At 40.3% G+C, this 11,219-nt stretch overlaps 1 protein-coding gene across 1 annotated transcript; it reads right to left on the bottom strand.

The window, feature by feature from the left end:
* Positions 1-2,974: 2,974 nt before the first annotated feature.
* On the bottom strand, positions 2,975-10,318 carry LOC139923816 (zinc finger protein 516-like). The gene is made up of 5 exons (XM_071914683.2): positions 9,899-10,318; positions 8,935-9,859; positions 5,296-6,612; positions 4,959-5,023; positions 2,975-3,025 (listed from the first exon to the last, which is right to left on the bottom strand). Exons 1-5 carry the CDS (start codon positions 10,316-10,318, stop codon positions 2,975-2,977), a joined length of 2,778 nt encoding a protein of 925 aa, XP_071770784.2.
* Positions 10,319-11,219: the final 901 nt, after the last annotated feature.

The raw sequence follows: 11,219 nt of genomic DNA, 5'->3' as shown, positions 1-11,219 counted from the left end.
ATAATCACAAAAATGAAAACAGAGTGCAGGCTTGCATAAAAATGACCATGTCACCATTTGCTGTCACCAACTGGACCTCGACAGACAGCTGCTGTTAAAAAGTCCTTGAAGAAGACGCTGAAGCCCTCCCTGCTCCAGAGGCATCACTCCTGCCTGACCCTGCACTCTGACCCCCGCGTGAAATGCGCACAAGTGTAAGTCTCTGAAAAAATCTCATTTTTATTTACATTTTCTACATTGTTTCTAGAAATGTCAAGTACTGAGGAGTGTTGAGATTCCACTCTTAGCGAAAAAAAAGACCATTAAATAAAACTATCTTTTACAATATTTATCAAAAACATTTTTTTTTTTCACACAGATCAAAGTCAGTACTCCAATAATAAATAATGCATTTTTAACAACTCCCAAGTGTCAATAAGTTGATGGCTTTTTTTTTTTGTACACAGCTAGTATGACTGGTACAACTGCATAGACCATTTCTCAATGGGAGATGAATACACTGAATCAGTAAGACTAAAACATAAACATACTCAACATATCTGCAAACATAAAACACAGGAAAAAAGTAATTCTGACAATGAAGAGAAGAATTTCAAACAGTCAAAAACTAATGTTTTGCATTCTTTAAAAATTCGAATTTGCAGTTTTCCTGGCAGACGTAACAGAAAGGGCCACATCAGCGGAAATTGTTAATTATTTGGGGACTTTTCTACATTTTCTACATCTAAGGATGATAGGATGAAACTGCTACAAGGCTAGCACAGTGTGAAATGAGTGCAAATGTTAAGGTGAACACCATTTCACTAGCATTCCTTTTGTTTCTGATAAGAGAAAAAGGGCAAAACTACTACATTAAAATTCGAAACTCAAAATGAAAAAGTAGTAATACCACATTCATTGTTCATTGGTTATTTTGACACAAAACGTGTATGACAGACTGGCTACAGTTTGTAAGTAATGATGGCCACCAATTCACATATTTTTGTGGTTTTCTCACATTATTTGATTGGCCATTATGGACTTTTAAGTTTGGCGGTGGTTATGGATTTGCCATTGACAAATGTCAACTGAGAGGCCAAAATGCCGTTGCTGCAGATCTTACTGTCTGATTTCTTGAATGGAAGAATGTCAAACTGGTCATACTCAAAACAAATTATCAAGGATGTACCCCAGTAAACCAAAACCTAGTTGTTGTTCTTTTTTACCTTCAATAATCCCTTCAAACTAACCACCTTGACATAAGAGAGGCCTATCAGTCCGGGACGTTTGTTGGTTTGGTCCCTGGAGCTGAAAGGAGATTGTATGACCAGCAACTAGAACATGGCTGGTATTACATCGACGGTGCCAAAAACGGTTGAGTCCCTTGCTGCACTGCAACTGGCCCTGTGCTGTGACCTCTTCAATGAAATGCATTTGTATGTGTGGGTATTTCTGGGTTGTATTGATCTACGAGGCATATGCAAAAATAAATTCCAGTTACCTTGGGAATGCTAAAATTCAATGTCAAAAATATGTCATGCCTTTGTAGTGACTTCATTTGCATCAGTAGTATATTAATAGTCTGTTGCTGTTAAGTCAATTGTGTAGCAAATGCAGAAATGTACACTACTACTGCAATTTAGTATATACAGCAAGTTGAATAAGCTTCTGATTAATGTTGGGAAACAAGATTTTTGCTGACTATTGGAATGAAATATGCATTAAGCAGCCAATCCCAACCTACTTGAAGATGTGTATGCTGTAGAGCGCTTGGAGTGCAACACATGAGGATGACGATGATATAACCAGTGCATCCCGTTCTTCTGAATGTGTGTGGGACGACTTAACATGACAGTGGTAAAGCCAGGATTTTGGTCAGATTTAGCCCTAATTAAGCGATCCCATAATGCTGGCAGTGGGATGGTGACTTTGTGCTTAATTTGCTCAAAAATCTAGAAGAAATCCTCCAGTGTTTTTTTTTTCCACTGTGACTGAAATGCAAGTAACTACAAGTGTGATTTAAGCACAGTACTTTACTTCTATACTCTATACTTGCACTATACTTGTCAAAGCCTCACAAAGCATAGTGATGGATGACAATTAACCAGATGACCGCTGATAAGTTCACTCTGTCATCTCAATCAACATGGTCTAGAAGAAAGAACTGGTCTAAGATCAGTACTCTGATACTTATGTAAATATGTATCAGTATATAACTAAAATGTGACAGCGTACTAGCTGCATTGCATATTCTACTCTTCCATTTCAATTTCTGCATGTGTTGTGACAATCCCATACTTATCCTAAGCCAAACAGACATTTCACAGGCATACAGGCTCCAAATACAGAGAAAAACAAACCGCAGCTGTTTTGATATATACACGTAAAAATGTAGTAAATTTCAGGCTCAGTCTACATCTCTGAACCGCTTTTGAATGTTCTCAGTGGCATCCTCGTTTGTGAGATTTGGTATTTCATATTGTTGTGTAAAAAAATAAATGTGCAGGGGATCTCTACAGCTAGAGCTCATTATTAGCCCCAAAACCAGCATATTTCTGTGAGCCTTTAGCCAACAAAACCATCCAACCACCATCTCTAAATCCTTGCTGGCTTCACATTAAATTTCCACCAGAGCCAGTGTCCCTCCACACTGTCTTCTTATCATCTTTCCCACTGTCTGAATGAGCATAAACAGTTCTGCCTCGTGTCCTTAAAAAACATATCTCCATATGTGTTGCAGTATCTAACGCATCTACAATCTTAACAACAAAAAAGCATTGTTTTGTGAGAATGTGAGCATAACACTCACCTTCCAGTGAAACAACCATATTACAAAATAATCAGAATTATAAACAAGTCCACCTCATTGCTTTGCATATATTGTGCATTATCAAGTGCCTCTGTCCCCAAGGAGTTATGGCTGGTTCCTTTAAAGAACAGCAGGCCTCTTAGTGCTGCAGTATCGCTCAAGCTGGAAGCATACAGGAACATATCTTCACGTTCCTTTTTGAAGAGACCCTGAGGATGAAGCGGAGCGGCTGTTCACCTGCAGAAGAGGCACACCGGTTAGGTCTAGCAACACTGAGAGGGATTGTGTGTGTGTGTGTGTGTGTGTGTGTGCAGACTGAAAGGAGCACCATACTTTCACACTGTCACGCTAGCAATAAATGAGCCAGCAGTGCATAACCACCCTGAAATATTTGAATGATCAAAACACTATCACAGATGCTAACTCAGAGGGGAACTGTGCTAATCTGAAGCCACGGGAAATGGATGAATCATTTAGACAGGGGGAATTTCCAGATATTATAATGCCTTGAAACACCTTGCTGCAACCATATGAAACATGCGGTTGTATTGGAATTTCTTGATATCTTAGACATTAAGAGTTTTTTTCAAGGATTCAGGAACACTTAGGCCTATGTTATTGTTTTGTTTTATTCGTAGTAACCACTCAGTTATCTGGTCAATTTTGATGTTAAAAATATGGATGATGAGAGATGCAGTACATGTATTTGCTACAGGATGTGTCAAGTTGTGAGAAATATGCGTGAATCAAGGTTATTATAGTTTGGGATTTTTCATTAGTTTATATTTATTATATAAGAATAACTCTAAAAATTGTAAATGTAAATTTTACTAATTTAAATTTTTCAATATATCCTCAGATAACTTAAAATTGGTACCACCTGGTTTCATGCTGTACAAATTAAATGAACTAGCAGACTCAACAGCAATCAGGTCGGCCTACAGGATAGTGCCATCTCGTGGCGTAGTGAGTGCGTAGTGTTTTTTTACCCTGCACAAGACAAAAACTGAACACATTTCACATATATATTTTTTTTATTTTAGTTAGTGTTACAAGTAGACAAGATGCTGTAGTTTAAGTTCAATTTTATTTTTTTTTATTTTTTCTCCTTTTTATTTTAATTTCAGTTTACGATCTTGGTGTCACTTACATATGGTGAGCTGTGTGCTGTTGCCTGTGGACACATGCATTGAGTACAACTGCAGTCTTTTAAATTTATAAAAAATTTGTGCATTTTGTGTTAATGTACCTCATGAAATAGTTAGAGAATCTCTATTATTTTACCTAATAAGTCCTGCTGAATTTAAGTTGTACATAGAGAAGTTACTTTTTGTCCTTGAAAATGAGTGCTATGGATAGAGAGTGTGGCAGGTGAAGCTGGTAGTTTAAAAAGCAAAGTTTAAAGGCCGGGATGTACATTCTAGTACAAAGGGAATAAAAATGGATGGACAAAATATTTTTCCATAATACTGTTCAATATGGCCCACAACATTATCCATACTAATTTTGTCTTGATTTGTCAATCTTCACCCCTGCAGAAAGAGATATTGCCCATCTCTAGTGTCTTAAAAAGTTGCCCACATATTATTACTCTAGGGGAAAGAGGAAAACGCAAAGAACAGTTGTAGGTAGTATCAGGGTAGGCCTGATTGACAGGCTGATGACACACCATATGGAGACGCTAGGCGGTTTCTACCCTGAGGGGGACAACAATGTTTTTTCATTATTATTTGTTTGCCTCATCCCTGTCAGCCTCTCTTAAGAAAAAGAGAAGCAAGAAGACAGCCAGGTTGTGGAAGTTGACAGCCACGCATGCAAACACATGAAAACACGCAGACACACTCATATATACTGTAGTCACACACAGACAATGTACACACACACACACACACACACAGATGCACACAGTTGGTATCGATTTACATACTTGTGAGGGATAGAGGGATTCTTGTGGTGTTCTTAATTTTGGAAAGTGAATTGATAGGACCATTCCATTCAGAAAATTCAGTTGAAACCGTAATTAATTGATTAAAATAAATGAATGTTATTGTTCAATCAAATTTTTTCAGTGGGTTGAACATAAGAATAGGAGACAATTTTTATCCATCCACTTTTTGAATTAAACTCGAACCTGCATACAATATGAGAGGCTGCTGTAAAGTAAACACACCTGTTTGGAAGCTTCAGAGGAGGAATGGACTTCATTTCCAAAATTTCCATTTAACTGCAACATTGCTGTAAAAATAGGAGAAAGGAAACAGTATAACTAATTAAAGTGCATTTATACATGAATATCCCGGTCATGTTGGAGGTTTGCATGTTTTTATTAATAGTCCACAATCACCACCATCTTTATGCACCTAGTCTTTTTGAATGCATTCAAATTGAATTTCAGCCTTCGATTAGCCTCCATCCACTCTTTCTATCTATAGTACAAAGCAGTATTCACTTAGTTATCTGTTATTTACATACAGTAAATAAAACACCAAAACCAAGTTCCTGCTTACCTTGTGGATCAAGCCTGGGATCGACAAACCCCCAGTGCTGGTACAGAGCAGCCAGATCGTGGGGATTGTAGTTTTTCAAGAGGCTCAAAATATCAATGTCCATTGGCATTTCTCCTGTTGATCCACTCTTTCCCTGAGCAAAAAGGAGTGGTTCTAAGTATGCTTTGCTCCCGTGTATCCCCCACATGTTCATGGCAGACCAAACATCAGGACCCTTAGGACCTGCAGAGGAGTCACATGTCTGCCTGTGGGGATGGAGTCTATCTGCAGTTGTATTGGATGAAGTCCTGCCATGATTGCGGGCCAACATAAAACCCAAGCCTTCTTGCGGGAGTAGGTTCCCTTCCACTGCAACCCTGTGGCCTCTGGGTTTGGGGCTGCTTGTAGACTGGAAACCAGGGACGCTTTTGCTATGCGCACTACTGCTTGATGAAGTAACTTGAACATTGTTGCCCTTGCTTCCCCCCTCCACCGCGCGGTTCTGTTCACCAGACTTCTTTTGAGGTAGGAGTCCCATCCTCCCACTAGATGGTGTCCTGTCCGCAGACTGCGAGTCCTTTGATTGAGTGCTAGGCTTGGACTTATTTGTAGAGACACCTGAGTGAGTCTTAGGTGCTGAGCGCTTGCTGCTGCTGCTGCTGCTGCTGCTGCTGCGGGTTGTGAAGCCTGGTGGGTGCGTGCGCTGAGTTCTTGGAGTGGGTAGAGCTGGGCAGTCCTTGCCCTCGAGGAATGGTGGAGGCCCTGTGCGTCTCCACTGGGCAGCGCCTGTCTTTGAACTCTTGAAGCTACTAATGCAGGGTGCCCACTTGGGTGCCAGGGAGCTACTGCCATCCACCCTGTGTGAAACCCGCTGATGGATCCACAGCACCTCTGGGTAGTTGGTAGTGTGGGAACAATATGGGCACTGGTGTCTCGCCAGGCCCTCTGTTTTTACCAGATAGTTAATGGTGCCATCTCCTTCACCTACAGGTAACGATGATAAATTGAGGAGACTGGCAGCATCAATAGTGGTATCTCCCTTCCCTTTGACCTCAGCACCCTTTGATTTTTCTGTTTTAACGCTTGACTCCGCCCACCCCTGGACAGGTGGACACGTGTAAGGATTCCAGTGTGGCTGACTAAGCAACGCGCTCCTATTTCTGAGGTAGTCCATGTATCTTGAGGCTTTGGAACCACTTTGGCTCAGGTTGTCCAAAATGGTGCTCTGTTTGCTGTAGGGACCCATGAAGTCCTGGTGCTGCCTGTGCAGGTGAGACCTGAGAAGCGAGGCGTCAACAGTGTGGAAATCACAGTGCTCGCAGAAGTATGGTTTTTTATCTGTAGATTAGAGCAGAAGGCAAGGGAAATTGTCAAAGGACAGACTATGACAACCATATCAAGTTTCATAGTGGCATGGACACAGTTATAATATACAGTATATGCATCCATCACTGGGTCAAGACTGCTGCCATTGGCTCAACATCCAAAGTGCTGCCAAGTTTTGACAGACTTGAATGAATTTGACATGCATGTTCCAGATAGAGATCCTAAAGAGTTCATCAAGTTACACTGTGATACTTCGAACCCTTCTTGATTTAGAGGCCATTACTGTATGTGATAGCCAATGTACGCATTGACCAATCACAACCATACCTCTATTATGGCTACAACTTGGCCCTAGAACATACACCATATTATACTGTATACCAAATTTTGTAACATTTGGTCAACCCATTTCAAGATATCAATTTACGGTGCCCCCTACTGGTTTATTTTAAAATGGCTTGATCCTTAATCTTAGCATAGCTTGTTGAATAGATCTACAAAGTTTTTTCATGTTTGGACATGCTGGTGACGATCTGGCCAATGATGTAGGAAGTATGTGGAAAATGTGTTTATGAAAAAAATGGTGGACTGGTGGAATGGTAAATCAGACTTAGAAGTGAAGTGATAATGTCTCTATCATGTACCATCTCACAAGAAACTGCAAAAACATGGGAGAATAATAAACCAGCAGGTAGACAAAAGGGGTTTAGCTCCTATGTGAACACCTAAAAAGAGCCTTCACTGGCCAAAATAAGGAATTTCAGTGTCTCTCTAATTATTTTTTGTGTGTGGCTGAATATTTTAATTTTCTGTCCGCAACTGTTTCAAACACCTTACTGGTAGAGTTTGAGACAAAATATTAACAGCTCAGTTTCTATTTCAACTTAACAGGATTATACTTTTGTAACAATATTTTTAAAATTATTTACATCGTTAATCAAATATCACATTACATTACTTACTATACGCAGACATACTTCTGAGTAAAAAAATCTAACTGTATTTTCCTGGCCATAATCTTCCAGTTTTCGAGCATCAAAGCTTGCAATATCCACTATTTGACAAAAGTAACACTACTACTTAATTTCGCTACTTAACTAACTGTGTTGATGTGGATATATAAGTCTCAAATAAGTTCTTATCTATTTTACAAAAACACACATGACAAGGAAATCTTGCTTGGCTACCTACTTACACAACAAATAACAAATAACAGTCAACTATCCTCTTCTGTTGATTTAACACAAATTTCTGAGGTTTTTCACACATGGGGGTAGGAAAGGAGCTTAGGTAGCTAAATCTTGCTTCCAAGCTGCCGACTCTAACTCCAGTTAAGTAAGGCAAGATTTTGGGCTGTGTGAGCATTAGGCTGGGTGCAGCATGAGTTACACAACACAACAGCAGGATTTGAACAGTGCAACCTCTCATAACAATCTAATGAACTGTGAGCTGTCAGCAACATCAAAGTCGCTGGCTTCCTTGATAGTTTGTAAGAGCTATTTTCTATTTTTTTACTTTCTATTTGAAGAGTTTTATTCCAAAATGATAATTCACCAACTGAAAAAAGTGGCACCTGATTTTACAATATTATTGTAAATGTGAAAATAAAACACATTATGGTATTCTTCAAAAGTTATAGGCACTTAAAACCGGTAAGACCTTTGCTAACAAAACAGTTATTTGATATTTTTGTGTGGGTGTGTTTAAAAGATTCACTCATGATTTCAGCCAGCAAAATATTCCTATAGCAGATACGGCATTTGGAATGAAACTTGATTTGTCTTTACAGATGTCCAAACCTTTATTGAAGTGCATTTACCAGAGCTGTTTGTATAAGGAAAAACATGTATGTAAGATTGGGTGTAATTCAATCATGAATTCACAAGAGGTCTCCCTTCTCCACAATATAATGTTAATTCTAAGTACTTAAAAACTGTTTCTAGTCCAGCTGTCTGAATCTGTAAGTATACATCTCCACATTGCTAGCCTGGCAAGTTTAACTTACTTTACAGCAAGAGGGATATGACCATGTCATCCAGTCATACTCCACTCAAATCTTGAGCTTTATGTGTAGTTGATTGTTAAATATTGAATGTAAAATATGGCAGTCCTCATCAGGAAAAGTAACAGCTGCACAATGTCAGCAAACATTACCTCTGATTACTTGATCCAAACAAGAATGGTGCTTTATTCAATACAAAACAAATGTCCCCATCATTGACTCATAATATAGGGTCTGGTAACTCCGTTTGATCCCTCATTTCAAGGTATTGTTACCATCTTGCCCAAACTGTAGTGTGGATTAAATAGTGTGGTGTATTGTGTATGCCTTACCTTCCTGGTCTTGGTTCCTGATACTGTTGGTTTGTTTCGTGGAGTAAACTTCTTTAACCTTCTTCTTCTGCAGCGCCCCATAAAACGCATGACCAAGTCCGTTCAACAGGATACGGTCACTCTGGCGGCTGAGAATCCCACTGTTACCACCTTTAGCGTGAGCCAAGTTGTTTGATGTGTGGTCTTGGCTTACATCGCCCTTCTTCTTCTTAATGTTGGAACTAGAAGTGTCGATTTGTTTTCTCTTCTTCTCCTGCTTCAGGGGCACGTACTCGCCTTTCTCCCTGTCGTATGCCACCTCAGCATCCGCTAGTCTCTCCTCCCATCCCAGGCATTTCTCTGTGGCCTCCACTAGTCGTCCCCTTGTGGCCAACTGCCAGGCTTGGTAACTACAAACAGGATCCAGCTCTGGAATTCGTCTGCCCAGGCTCCGTTCGTCAGGGGTTTCCCCGGGTCCAACACATGTGAGGTTTAGGGTTTCCAAAAAATGCCTCTTAGCGATGTTTAACTCTGAGTCCTCAAGGTCTTGTTGTGGCTGGCCCTGCGTCTGGGTGCGGCTGTGGTTCTGTTTATGCAGCTTTTCGTGTATTCGCAAGGTCTTGCGGTCAGAGAAGAAGTTACCACAGCCGGCACAGAGCTCATAGAGGCACTCATCATTTGTCAAGGATGCCGGGTCCTGAGGAACACCATTGATGGTGGCAGGTGTGTCATTGTTTTTGCCACCTCGCAGCTGGGCTTTAACCCGATGAATGCGCATATGGCTTTGGAGGAACCATGCCTGGCGGAAGCGCCGTCCACAGATCCGGCAACCGTGATCCTGGGAGCCCCTGTGTCTTTTCATATGGGCTTTCAGGAGTAATACCTGAGGGAAAACCTGGCTACATAAGCTGCAGGAAAAGGGCCCAGCTTCAGCCCCGTCATCCACCTGTTCTTTGCTGCAAGTTGTTTCCTCCACACCAGCTACTGCATCTTTGCATTTGACCTTTTTCTTGGGCCCTTTCTTCTTCATCTTCCCATTGACATTATGGCCCTTGTCAGAGGTGCTAATTAATTCAGGAGAGCCATCAGGTACCTTAGTATTATCTTTCTGCCCTTGTTCTCCATCCCCCTCCTTGTCACCCAAGTTATGGCTGAGTAGGCCTAGTTTATGGCTTCGGATGTGGGCCTTCAAACTGCCCTTCTGAGCTGTCCTGTGCTCACAGTACGGGCACTTGTACGGCTTCTCCCGGGTGTGTCTTCTCATGTGCTGGGACAGAGAGCTGAGAAGAGGAAAGGTACGGCCACACACTCCACATGTGTGGCCAGAGGTCACATCTTCCTCTGTTTCAGTCTTTATAATGGCTGTGCTTTTTTGTGACGCACCCTCCCTCTGTTCTGTCTCCATTGTTGCCTCCAGAGTGCTGGTAGTTCAAAAAGCACAGCTGTGTAATAAATCCTTAACTATGCAAAGTACAGTATATGTTCCAATTAAGTTCTCAGAATGGACATCAAGAATGTGTAAACAGTCACTGCTTTAGTGTCCATCCTGATTTTTGATGAGATGTTCTTGTATCATTTTGTATACTCCTTTGACAAGAAAACCTGAAAATGGAACAAGAAAGTAAAATTGTTAGTGACAACAACATTTCTAAATTCACAAAATGACAATATTTTTCAGAGATGAGAGCTGAAAAAGAGGAAGTTTGCACAGTCACTATTCTATCTAATGTTATTATCCAACCAGTATAATAGGAATCATTCCCAAGTGAAGAGGAAAATGTTAATGGTAATGTAGGCTAGTGCAAAAAATATTAGCAGTAGGCCTATAATGCACCTTTTTCACTACACTGTAGGTCGTCACATAATTGGCATAATTTAAAGTAAGTAAAGTAGCAATGCAAAATGCATCTGAAAAAAAAATTAAGTCAGTCTATGAGAAATTAAGAGTGCAGCAAACCTACAATCTTTATGGTGGACATATAATATTCCAGTTCCAACACCTCTAAGAGCTATAGCTGTATAGGACACTACACACTAATGTGTGTATGTCCAAAGAGTTTCATAATGAAAAGCTTTCACTGGCCAAAATGAAAAAAAGAAGTTTATGACAATGAATTAAGCCCTTAAATTTGTGGCTTACTGTTGCCATTTGACAATAAATGCTTCCATGTACGGTGGGTAGCCTATTCTATTTACAGGCTTTCCAACAACCACTTATGACTAAGTGTTAGCATTGACGACTGTGGATATTTAAGGCATTCAATGATGACAATTCTCATTCAGACATGCTGTTATGTTCTCCCTGA

This window comes from Centroberyx gerrardi, chromosome 19 (genome assembly GCF_048128805.1).
Source record: "Centroberyx gerrardi isolate f3 chromosome 19, fCenGer3.hap1.cur.20231027, whole genome shotgun sequence".
NCBI lineage: Eukaryota > Metazoa > Chordata > Actinopteri > Beryciformes > Berycidae > Centroberyx > Centroberyx gerrardi.
The sequence above is the reverse complement of the archived record's forward strand: the minus strand, read 5'-3'. Positions and strand labels throughout refer to the sequence as shown.